The sequence below is a fragment of the Mustela lutreola genome, chromosome 2 (assembly GCF_030435805.1).
Source record: "Mustela lutreola isolate mMusLut2 chromosome 2, mMusLut2.pri, whole genome shotgun sequence".
Classification (NCBI taxonomy): domain Eukaryota; kingdom Metazoa; phylum Chordata; class Mammalia; order Carnivora; family Mustelidae; genus Mustela; species Mustela lutreola.
The window spans coordinates 75643096-75656181 of NC_081291.1; the positions used below are offsets into that span (position 1 = coordinate 75643096).

The 13086-nt window shown below is 48.6% G+C and overlaps 1 protein-coding gene across 1 annotated transcript in view; it reads left to right on the forward strand.

The window, feature by feature from the left end:
• The first annotated feature begins 961 nt into the window (after nucleotides 1-961).
• GASK1A (golgi associated kinase 1A) overlaps nucleotides 962-13086 on the forward strand; it is a 57663-nt gene continuing 45538 nt past the window's right edge. Inside the window, exon 1 of the mRNA XM_059162382.1 lies at nucleotides 962-1295. Coding sequence (XP_059018365.1) covers nucleotides 1293-1295 — 3 coding nt within the window. The 5' untranslated portion in view covers nucleotides 962-1292. The remainder of the gene's footprint in view (nucleotides 1296-13086) is intronic.

A 13086-nucleotide genomic window follows, 5' to 3' on the forward strand; every position in this document is an offset into this window, starting at 1 on the left:
TAAAGAGATCTCTGGATATTTGTTCTCCTTTAGAAGTACTGTCATCAGTGACAACCTCAAAGCACTCTCTTGCAGGTGACTCCTGAGAGATGGTTTCTGTCCATCTAGTGACAATTCTTGTTAATTTCAACCTCAGAGAGTAATTTGTCAGCCTGGTTCCCAGATTCTCTCAGGGTACGCTACTTCTGACTACCCTCACCTCTACCTTCATGCCTATAGGCTATTAAGAATCCTGAGGGACATAGGTCTCAAAGACATCCAGGCACTGGTTGAAGGTGACTCAGCTATTAAATGTCACTCAGCTGTGAACAGAGGGGCCAGCCCCCAATTACAGGACTATAGACTCTAAGCCCAGACTTCTCTCCAGCAAGGAGCATACAGATCCTCAGGTCCTGCCTACTATAGGTGACCCAGGGGACACAGACACTCTGTGCATCCGTAGCAGAGGGGTCGTATCAGCCACTTACTCCAATGACTTAAACACTGGTTAATTCTCAGTGGGGGAAAAATTGTCCATTGTGATTGACCTTAAGTGGTAAAAGGATTTTTCTCCCCAACCGCCCTTGGAGACAGAGCCCAAATAAGATTAGGAGATGCCAGCGAAAAGACTTATCTTTCTATGGCTTTGCTTGGGAGGGCAACAGTTTTGGCGACCCTCAGCAGGCCAGCCAGGGCCCATCCTTCCCTTTCTCCATCCCTCCTCCCACCCACGACTGCCCAGGACTCACCGAACACCCTCACACCTCAGAGGCGGGATCGGAGCGATCTGCCCAGACCCAGCTCGGCGCTGGCGGCCCAACCTCAGATCATCTCCTGGCAGGCGGGACCCATTCCTTCCTAGCACCTGGGCCACTGCTCCAGGCGGCTCTGCCCGCCTAAGCCTGGGGCAGGGCTTTTATTGTGAAAGGAGTTCCCCCCCTCCTTCGCTTTCGGGGAAGTGGGGAGGCTGGGCTGGAACACGCAGCAGGGACTTCGCAAACTCTGCAGAAGTCCCTGGCTGATCGGGGAGGCTTGAGGCTGTGGGAAGGCTCTGGCAGAACCGCAGACCTTATACACGCAGATTCCCCGTGGTTCTCTAACAACCCCACCTGCAGAGCATCCCTGAGCGCACCGCATACCCGGGAATTGTGGGGCCACTTGGCCGCTGGGGAGCTGTGAACCTTGGGTCTGGGAAATCCGCGTCCAGGGAAGCCTTGGAGAGTCACGGAGCACGGGGCAGACCCCGGGGCTGTGGGATGAGCTGGAGAGCCAGCTGAGGTCGCCGAGGAGCGGGTCCAGCCACCACAGGGGACATGGTAGGAATCTCGAGAGGGGACAGTAGGGTGGGCAGATCGGGTGGGCACCCAGACAGGTGGCCACAGAAAGTGCTCGCAGCTCTGGGTGTACAGAGCCTGCACAGAGCCTCCAGGAGCCAGAATTGTTCTGACAGTTTGCTTGGGGTCGCAGGGGCTCTTAATTTTTGCACCTGGGACGAAGTGTGGGGGGCAAGAAGTGATCAATCAGCTTTGCTGCTTCCCTTGGAGGAGATGACCGAGGGCGCTTTCATTATGGACCTGTACACCCTGGCTGAACCTTAATTCACAAAGAAATAAATTGGGTCTGGAAAAGGTCCTGTGCCTGGCTCCATCTCCTGGACCGTCGGGCAGGTGTGGGAGCGCTGGTTGGTCTGGGACGTTCTTCAGGAAGTTGGAAAACTTGCCAACCGTTGCCTTTTTATGGATAAAACTCAGATACCAACACGCAGGGAAGCTAGATCATTTGAGCACGAACCAGGCTTATATGTAGCCTCAGAAAGGGGGCTTGTCTCTGGACTGGCTGCTGCTGAGCTCTGCTTCTGGTAGAAGTTACCTGCAGCCCTCACCCACTGTTCTTACAGTTCCCTGTCCCAAGCTGGGTGGGTGGTGTAGGGGGAGGGTGTCAGACACCAGAATGAGTTTGAACTCTGAAGGAGCCTATAGGACTCTTCCATCTGCTTCTGTGACCTGCTCCCTCTCCCCACTCTGAAAGTCACAGAGGCCAGATTGGGGCTCACTGAGATTCTTCTCTGGGAGCTTAGCTGTGAGCCTGGAGTTTAGAAGGATGTGTAGAGATTCTCCTGTAGGATGGAGAGTGTCTAGGAGAATAGTTCCTTGGGCGCAAAGGTGTTCATTCTGGTCTTGTGGGGACCAGAGGTCACAAGCTGGGGGCGCAGGAAGGGTACCAAGAGTCTATGTGTGTTTCACCCTCCCTTCTTAGGACCCTCTCTCATAGTGTGTCTTTCTCAGTGCTGCTAAAGAGAAAGAGATAATGGAATCTTAGGGTTGAAAAAGGGGAGTGATCAGAGGTACAGGATGTGAAACTTTAAAGTATGGTGATTTTTTTTTTTTTAACTACAAAATTCCATGTTCAGGAGCAAGAATATTGTCAGAAGAGGATAGGGGCCAAAGCCATCAACCAGAGGGTCCTTAGTGGGTATGCAGGGGTCTCCTGATTTTATTTTTTATTTATTTATTTATTTATTTATTTATTTTATGTTCAGTTAGCCAGCATATAGTACAACATAAGTTTTTATTGCAGTGTTCAGTGAGTCATTAGTTGCGTTTAAATCTCAGTGCTCATCCCAACATGTGCCCTCCTTAATACCCATCACCTGGTTACCCCATCCCCCACTCCCTCCTTTCTGTAACCCTCAGTTTGTTTCCTGGAGTCCAGAGTCTGTCATGGTTTGTCTCCCTTTCTGATTTCTTCCCATTCTTCTCTGATTTTCCCTCCCTTCCCCTGTGGTCCTCCTCGATATTCCTTATGTTTCCACGTATGAGTGAAACCATATGATAGTTGTCTTTCTCTGCTTGACTTATTTCATTCACCATAATCCCATAAAGTTCCATCCATGTCGAAGCGAATAGTAGGTATTCATCCTTTCTGCTCGCTGAGTAATGTTCCATTGTGTATATGGACCATATCTTCTTTATACATTCATCTGTTGAAGGGCATCTCAGCTCCTTCCACAGTTTGGCTATTGTGGACACTGCTGCTATGAACATTGGGGTGCAGGTGCCCCTTCTTTTCACTCTTGAGTTTAAAAATGTCTCTGACAGCATCTCAGCCCTCCTGCAATAGCGATGGAATGCACAGGGGATAAAAGTGCCCGCCTCCTGCTCTAGCAGCCTAAGGGTGTATGGATGTGTTTGCTCTGCTGCCAGTGTGGGCTTTCTGTCCTCATGAGCCTGCAGTCTCCTGGCTTCTCGTTCTCAGTCCTGGGGTGTTAGGAAGAGGACTTGAGTCAGAATTTCACTTGTGTCAGGGTCCATTTGCCAGAGAGAGGGGCAGCCTGATAAGCAACCTCTGGCAGCAAAATGGCCTTGGAGATCCGAAGGTTTCCTTTGATACTCCCGCTGAATGAAGGGTCCTGTGGGCCAGAGGCCTGGGGGGCCCAAGGGACTGCGGGGCACCGACTGGAACCAGCATAAGAGGAGGTGGGGGGCTGGGAATCATTGAGGACTTCAGTTTCTTCCTCTGTAAAATGAGAGATTGAACTAGATGTCCTTAGAAGTTCCATTTAGCTTCAAAAATGGATGATACATGAATGATTCTGAGGTTGGAGCCCAATCTGGTGTTGTTGACTTCCTGGTGCCCTCAGGATAGTGAAAGGAAGATGTGGTTCTCAACCCTGGCTCTCACTGCTCCCCAGACCAGATCCAGGCCGAGGGGTTTGTTTTTCAGGCTGCACAGGTGATCCCAGTGTGCAGCCGGGACTGAGAACCACAGGGTTAGAAGGCGAAGGGAACGGGGACTGCACTTCCCTGGATGCTCCTCAATCTGTCGAGCTCCTGTCCCCTTAGATAGTCAGAAAATAGAAGGTGTCGGTGAACTTGATCTGCAAAGGATACATCCTATATGCCCCTCTTGCAGGATCATTCCACAGAGAAACCGCTCTTAATTCATTGAAATGGAGACGTGAACTTCCCCAGCTTGTCTGAATATGGTCTTCGTCCAGTAATTCCTTAACACTGTCATGTTACTGATCCGAGGCACATTAACGGGGAAACCCGGGCTTAGAAATATAAAGCTAAAAAATCTGGAATCCTTAGATGTCACTTTGCGAAAGTGAACACTGAGCTTCAGGACCCATGAGGGTATTTTTGATCATCTTAAGTGGATGTGGTTCTCTGAGAGGGCTTGGTGTGTGCATTTCTGAAGCTAAGATTGGGACACTTGCCCATAACTTAGAATCATGGCAGGAGACTTGGTGTGTGCCAAGACTCAGAACCTGGATAAAGAGCCTGGGTGGCTCAGTCAGTTAAGCATCTGCCTAAGGCTTGGGTCATGAGCTGAGGGTCCTGGGATGGGGCCCCATGTGGCGCTCCTTGCTCAGATGGGAGCTGGCTTCTCCCTCTCCTTCTGTGCCTCCCCCCTGCTCATTCTCTCTCTCTCTCTCTCTCCCCCAAACAAATCAATTAAAAAATCTTAAAAAAAAAAAAAAAAGAATATTGATAGAAGAAGTTAAGACTATTATTGCCAACTTTTTAAAAAAATGTTTCCTTCCTGATTCTTTAAAAAACACAAAGTTTTCTTCCTGATCGTGTATCATACTGCCAACCTCTGTCCATAACCATGGGGTATCATTTTGGCATATCTCCTACTGTCTCTGAGTATTATTGTAAAGAGTTGATATTATACCGAACATGCAATTTTATAGTACAATTTGTTTTACTTCACTTTTTGTCGAAGTATGTTCCATGTCTGCATTTCCAAAAAATATTCATAGCCGCACTTTTCATGCTCAGTACCGTGATTTTAATAATCATCTCTGCTTGTGGACTTTATGTGGTTCCCACTTGGGAGCTGTGTTCAGTGGCATGTGGCCAGCTTCTGATTACCCACAGAAATGGGGATTTGAGTGCCTGGCTAAGTGGAAATCAGACAAGCTCACAAGAACAAATTGCTTCAGCCCCTTTATAATAGATTTTACTGCAGTTACCTTCGATGGCCCAAAGTGTGGGTGTGGGAGGTGTTTCCTCTTGTCTGTCTTCACTCTGTGCTGTGGGAATGTCAGCAGACAGGCAGACAGGGAGGGAAGGGGATCCCAGGAGAACCCACATTGGGTCAGTTATTCTCAAAAAAACCAAGAGCTAAATTCCCGGGTAGTTAAGACAGAGGGGAATCTTGGGGAGAAGGAGCTAAAATCGGAGAAGGATGTGATCTTCTCACGGTGACTCAGAGCTGGGTTAGAGCCCAGGTCTCCTAAGTCTTTCCACCTGCCCCACACAGGTCCCATCATGGACACTGTACCCCCTGCCCCACACAGGTCTCATCATAGACACTGTACCCTCCTTGAGGCATTTGGTACAGCTTGGAGTGAAGGAGAAGCATGGGGTTTGAAATCAGAAGGAGGTTTGTGCCAGACATGTGCCATGCTTACCCACCGCATGGCTCTGGGTAAGCACTCCAGTACTCTGAGCTTTGGACCCCTCTGTAACCTGGGGTTGTAATAATAGACCATTATCAGGAGCAAATGTCATCATGGAAGTGATAACACTTGGTACCCCAAAGTTGCTATAAGAATGAGGGCTTTGCAGAAGACCCATAAAATAAGTTTTCTTTTTGTAAGAACCTAAAACCAATGGTAAAGAAGTCACTGATGCATTTTTTCATTCACTACCAATGGTGGGGGTGGGGAGCTCCTGGGCCTCTCCTTGAAGTATGGATCACATGCAGAAAGATTGTATTCTAAAATGGTTCTCTTGCTCCTTTAAATCTTTCTTCTCACTAAGAAGGAAGTGCCCAGCCAGCGGGAGATACTTGCCCTGTTTGTGTGCTCTGGGCCCCCTTGTTGAACACTGGGTGAGAAGACAGCCCCCACTCAGTCACAGACCCTGGAGGTCTAAAGCTGGGGTGCTCCAGCTGATCACCTTGCCCAAGCTCCTCAGGCTCAGCTGAAGAAAAGAGGTTAAACTGGTTTTGAAATCAGAACTGGGAACCACGACATCCAGCCCTTGGAGCCCGTGGGGCATTTGATACCCTCTCTCTTGTGGGCACCCCCCTTGACCTGCTGCATACAGGAGCCAGGCTCTGCATGGGGCTGGCCAGGGAGCAGAGGGTTTTTAATAATCTACTGGCCCTATCCAGCCCTAGCAGAGGTTTGTTCAAAAAAGCAGTAGGGAGGGAGTGTGAGAAATAAGCCTCACAAAGAAATGAGTTCCTTAGCTGTTTCAGGGGCTGGTGAAAGAAATGTGCTTCAGATGGGCCTCCCAAGAGGCTGACAACCCCCTCGGGACAGACCTAGGAGACCCAGCTTTCTCTCCCCACCAGAGTACATCAGGATTCCTTGAGGCCCCGAGTTGCTGTGAGCAACCTGGGCTATCTTTGCTTGGATCCCTTTTTGATGCGACTGTGGAAGTGTTTCCTTCTGGGGCATTTGGGGATACCCCCCTCTGTATCATCTGGGTGTGTCTACCCAGGTCTGCACCTAAGGACCATCTGGCCCACAAGAGAGGACAGAACAGTGGTTTGTGGGTGATCCCCAGGCTGCCTTTCTCTGTGGGGATCCCCACCTCCAACACACACAGACAGATACAGACACGTATTCTTCGAAGTGGCCTGGGATCTGGCTATATTCCCAAGGCCCAGCCTGGTGGCCCTAGAGTTGCCTACTAATAGAAGCCAGGAGGTGTTTTGAATTCAGTGGTGTTAGGAGTGAAAGGGAGGGAGGAGGGGAAGTGGTGGGTGAGCAAACATTAGGAGCCTCACACTGCCTTTGAGCACGGGGGAGTTAGGGCGAGTGTGCATTTCAGAGAGCAGCTTTCCAGGGCGGGAGGCTGCAGGACTGGAGGGGAGCATCTGGGAAATGATGGCGTTGGGGAATGGGCCTGGTGACTGGCCTGGCCGAAGGCAGCAGGTGGGAGGCATGTAATTGAGCAGGAGAACCTCTAGTTCTTAGTAACCTCAGATAGGGAATCTAGGCAGGTCAAAATTGACTTGTTTCTTGTTCAGGCATGTGAGTATACAGACCTCTGTCTGTCTTCCTTTTCATTTTTATTTCTCCTACTGTGTCCTTTAGTTACACTTAGAAGTAATCATGCTATAGCAGTGACTTATTTAAAAATGATACCAATCATTTTAATTCTATAAAATCGATTATTATGTTATATTTTTAAGAGTCACAGGGAAGGGTTTGATGTTTTTCCCTTAATCTTCTACATTGGTTTTGCCCTTATTATCATAACAATAGATTAGGGATAATCTCAATAAGAGAGGAGTAGGGTGGTGTTAATGTTACCCAGCCACCTTGCCCGTGGTCGCTGGTGCACTCTGCCAGCCAGCCTGTGGTTCCCCCAGCTCTACCTCCAAGTTCCCCGCCTGCCATGTGCTTTAGTTTGGGTTTCTGCTAAGTGGCTGTAGGAAGGGGCTGTGTCACATGCTGTTTACTTGTGGGCAGGTTTTGTTTGGCTTTCGAGGGTGTTTGCTTGCAATGAGCTAACAACCTCTTCCAGAACCACATGGAGAATTCAGATCCTTTCATCTTGGCTCAGGCAACAGGTTCATGGTTCCATGTGTAAGAGCCAAGTGGAGTAGGGATTTTTTCAGAAATGTTATCGGCATGGTGGAAGACATCAGAGGGGAGAGAGAAAGGGAGAGAAAGGGAGAAGAGTCAGAGCCAGAGATGTACGGATGCGAGAGAAGGGGACGGAGGTTCAGAGACTAAACAGGACCAGCCCCGTGGAGGCCCTTTCCCCTTGCAGGGGCACTGGCGAAGGACCAGACAGGAGCTCCTCACAGCCTGTGATCATGGCACTCGGGGGACACAGGGCTCTGGGACTAGCAGGTGCAGTGTCCCAAGCTGGTGTCAGCTGTGAGTTGCCCTCTGGCAGAGCCGTGATGTTTTCCCCTGCCGCTGCCTCTCAGTGCTTCGGATGCCCTGTGTCAGTCCTGTGCTCCCGCTGAGAACAGACTCGGCTTACCCAGCGACTGGCCTTGCCTGTGTGCAGACTGGTTTTGCACCAGTGCTATGAGGTCACTTCCAATGCACCAGGCATTGCAGGATTGTCATGAAGTTCTGTTTCTCCTTTCTCATTTTTTGCATTTCCTAGGAGATTGTCCAGATGAATCTACTCCTTCATATAGATAAACAAACAGCATATACCCCCTTCACTCATTTCTATGATCCATCTAAGTACTAAGATGGGCAGTGTTGTCCAGGGCCATCTTCCCATCTGGACTATAAAGGGAGGGCAGAGGCCATGCCTCTCCTCGTTGTTCTGGAAACAATTTAAACAATTGCTTTGAAGCATGCTTGGTGCCGTGCTTGAGATGGGAATGGAAGACCCAACGATAGTCAAATCTGTAATATCAGAGGGTCATAATCTCAAAAAAGATGGGACCTACAACCCCCTTCACTCTTTTCCCCAGAGGAGATGAGTGAACTCCAGTCCCAAGGATAATGTGATAACCCACAACCACCCACAGGGAAGAAGCATGGTGGGGGGTGGGGCGGGGAGGACTGAAGGGCTCAAGCTGTACCCAGGTTGGGATGGGGCTCCGGGTGGTGCTGCCTGGGATGCCTGAATGCATTGGCGGTGGAGACTGCAGGCAGTGTGAGGACTGGAGGCCGGCTGCCTACTGAATGGGCTGTCTAGATGTTCATCCCTGTGCTCTGAGTTAGGTGGGCAGGACACACAGGCTTCTTTCTCTAGGACAGAGTGGCTCTGTTGTCTGTCCACACAGAGGCCCAGTGTGCCTCCTGGGGGAACTGGACCCCAGCTCAGGGACTAGCTGGCGGCAGGGGTGGCCTCCTGGACAGCACGAGCCCTCCCTCTCGGCCTCCCCGTACACCCGGCCACTGTCTGCAGGCCCTGGTCCCAGTCAGCTCAGTCAGCCAGCCACCAAGTTCTGTCCCTCCCCTTCCTCCCCCCAGCTACAGCTCACTTCTCCTGGCACTCTAGAGATCCCATTGCAATTACAAAGATGCTATTGTATTCCCTTTTCCCCCAGAACATTCTCTCTTGAAATGCTAGTTAAAATCCCTTCGTTTCCTGTTGGGGAGGGGGTGTGGATGGCTGCATGGGCAATGCCTCTCTGTGTAGTCACCTCACTGAGGGTCAGGAAAGACTCCTGGCTCCTTGTTCACCTGCGTTCAGTCCTGGGCACTGGTGCTCTCTCCCAGGGAGAATGGGCTTAAAGTGTAATTGTCACAGTAGCTTCCTTGGTATAGTTTTAAAGCATGAAGCATTCAAAAGGCTGTTTGGAATCAAATTCAAACCTTGGGCAAGTCACTGAAACTTTAACCCCTCAGCCTCAGTTTCCTCCCGAAGATAACACTGTCCTCTTCTGAAGTTGTGTGTTCGATGTTTTATTGAGCATAAAGCAACTCGTACAGTAGTCATCAGCATGTGCTAAGTGTTCAGTTAATGGGACCTGTCCCCAGACAACAGACAGGGCTACAGATGCATCAAGGCTGAGCCTCTAAGATTGTTAGTAGGACCCTTCAGTGCATCAAGGGGAACGGGAGTTGGGGGTAGCCTTGGACCCTAGCTCCTATGCATAAGGTGTTTTAGAATTGGAGAACATGTGCTCTAAAGGGGCTTCCATGGTATTGAAAGGGTCCGTGGACAAAAGGACGAGACTGATACAAAGCGAAGGTCAAACAAAGCTTTATTTCACGCCAAGCATCGAGAATGAAACTGACCGGCCAGGGCCGTCTCTTGCAACGAGGTGACCCCTCCCAGTCTCACAGACTAACATATAGAGCAAAGGCCATGTGGTTGAGCCTGGCCACACACAGGTGGCCAATTGAATTACAATTCACCCTATAGTAGTTATTTCAACTAGCCTATCACTCTGGTCAGAATTGGTGCCCAAAAGGCAGGGCCCACAATTTTGGGTGGTTAGGGAGGTGATTTCCTGATTGGATGTCTCCACCTGGCTTGGCTCATCCTTGGCGGCAAGGGAGGTAATACATGCGCTTTCACTGATTGGACGTTTCCACTTGGCCGGACACGTCCTTGTATCTGGGCTCCATTATCTCTGCCCAGCCTGACATGTCCTGGTATCTGTGCTCCGTTATTGGGGGCTATTTGGCCGTATTTCACCAGTTCTGTTTCTAAGTGCTTTCCTCTTGGGGGAAGGGGCAGGTTCAATCTAAGTTTACTGCATAAACAACAAAACCGCTCGCTCTGGCTAAGTAGGCCCTTACATTATCAGTCACGTGGATCCATCTGAATACTGGTGAGCTAGAGAAAAACACAGCTGAATGGTGGAGGTAAAAAGGAGCCCATTCAAGGGCACTTGACCTGGAGTCCATATGTAAAATTCAGGAGAGACTTCAGCTTGGTTGAAGAAAAGTTATATCTTTTTTTTTTTTTTTTAAGATTTATTTATTTATTTATTTGACAGAGAGAGAGAGATCACAAGTAGGCAGAGAGGCAGGCAGAGAGAGAGGAAGGGAAGCAGTCTCCCTGCTGAGCAGAGAGCCCGATGTGGGACTCGATCCCAGGACCCTGAGATCATGACCTGAGCTGAAGGCAGCGGCTTAATCCACTGAGCTACCCAGGCGCCCGAAAAGTTATATTTTTATTTTCACTCATCTCTCATGGAAATTCGGTGTTTCTTTAATAATGAATGACATATCATATGAATGAAATAATGAATGAAATATCATAGATATTTCATTTTATTTTTATTTATTTATTTATTTATTTTTAAGATTTTCTTTATTTGTTAGTGAGAAAGGGAGCACAAGCAGGGGGAGGAGCAGAGGAAGAGGGAGAAGCAGGTTCCCCACTGTTCACAAAGCCTGATGCCAGTCTCGATCCCAGGACTCTGGGATCATGACCTGAGCTGAAAACAGACGCTTCACCTACTGAACCACCCAGGCGCCCCTCATTTTATTTTTTTAAAGATTTATTTATTTATTTCAGAGTAAAAGAGAGTGAGGGCGGTGGGGAGGGGCAGAGGGAGAAGGACAGGGAGTCTTAGGCAGACTCTGCACTGACCAAGGAACCTGATATGGGGCTTGATTTCATGACCCCCAGATCACAACCTGAGCCGAAACCAAAACACTTAACTGACTATGCCCCCCAGGCACCCCAGGAATCACAGGTATTTTATATCATAACAGTGGAAACACAGAGTTTGAAATACAGTCTTTACTCCTTCGACTTTGAAAGTCCCATTTGTTATTAGAGGTATTGTTAGATCTTATTATTTAGTGTATTAATGAAGAAACATTATTATTGTTATGCCCCAATAATGGGTCCATGATTAAAGGAGCGAGACTGATATAAAGTGAAGGTCAAGCAAAGCTTTATTTCGCGCCAAGCATCAAGAGTCTAACGGAATGTTCGGGGACGAACCTCTTACAAGAGAGGGCAACCTTTCTGGTTCACAGTCTGGCTTTTAAGGGCAAAGGCCATGCGGTCGGGCCTGGCCACGCACAGGTGACCAATGAGATTTTAACACACACAGGAAACTCCACAGTGATGCTAGGTGACCAATTGAGTTACAATTGACCCTAGTAGACATTTGACCCAGCCTATTACACCTTGATTAGGATTGGCGCCAAAAAGGCTCCCAAAGGGCGGGGGCCCATACTCCTTGGTAGCTAGGGAGACAGTATGCAACCCCCCACTGATCTGTTTCCACCTGGCCTGACCCACCCTTGTATCTGGGCTTTGTTACCTGGAGCTGGTTTCCGGGACTTGTTTTTAAGTGAATCCCCTGGGGGAAGGGGAGCAGGGACAGTTTAAGGGTTAAACAACAAGGTTTTTGTTTAACCTCAGTGAAAGCCTCTTGCTAAAATATAAAAATATAAAATAGGTCCTTATAATTATTATACCATAAATTTATTTTTTAGGGTATTTTCATAACTGTATTTCAGTATATAATATATCTGATACAATACAATGTATTCAATATAATTAATTGTCTTTGGAAAGCTATGTCTTCTATTTTATACATTTTTAAAAAAACATCCTGAGAAGAATCCGTGGCTTCACTAGGTGGCTCGAATAGTCTTTGGTACTAAAAATACCTCTGCTTCTCTGTAGGTATTCATCTCTGTGATTTGATCTTGAGAGCTTGCCAAAAGCCCCCTTTACCTAAAGGGTCTTTCCTCAGCCTCTACTCCAGGATCACTTAAAAAATAGTTTTCAACAAACTTCTAGTGTGTGCTGGGTGTCAGAATATAATTTCCCCTTAATATTATACCCACATGCATTTGCACTGGGCTTTGTGGCTTTCTTGTCTATTGCCTCATTGAATCCTTCACCCTTGGCACCCTTCACACTGTTGAGGCTAGTGTAAACCCGTTTTAGAGATCAGTAATAGAGTAATTTAGAGATTACTGCTGCTGAGTGATGGCCGGGTCACACACTGATAGACATGAAGGACTTCAAGGAGGGTCCTCCTGAAGAATGTTCACAACTTAGAGGTAGCCCTTTCTTTTTTTTTTAATTATTATTTTTTTAATTTATTTGACAAACAGAGATCACAAGTAGGCAAAGAAGCAGGCAGAGAGAGAGAGGAGGAGGCAGGCTCCCTGTTGAGCAGAGAGCCCGATGCGGGGCTCAATCCCAGGACTCTGAGCATGACCTGAGCTGAAGGCAGAGGCTTTAACCCACTGAGCCACCCAGGCACCCCTTTTTAAAATTTTTTAAAAGGTTTTATTCATCTATTAGACACAGGGAGAGAGAGATCACAATTAGGCAGAGAGGCAGGCAGAGAGAGAGGGGGAAGCAGGCTCCCCGCTGAGCAGAGAGCCCCATGCGGGCTCAATCCCAGGACTCTGGGATCCTGACCTGAGCAGAAGGCAGAGGCTTAACCCACTGAACCACCCAGGTGCCCCTCAACTTGACTTTCAGAGTGTGTTTTGCTTAAGGAGCCTCAAAAATGTGGGACTCAGTCCCAGATATCTAAAGCAGCATCTCTGGGGCAACAGGGGGTCCCCATTTCAGGTAGCCTCTGACAGGACTGCCTGGAACTGGGCCCAGAGCACACTGTGATGGACAAGCAGAGCATTTTCTTTGTATCACGGAAACAGAGACCTGCTCCCGTTCTTGGGCCCTCAGCAGGTTCTTGTAGCAAAACTGGGCACTTCCCACTGTCTCTTGT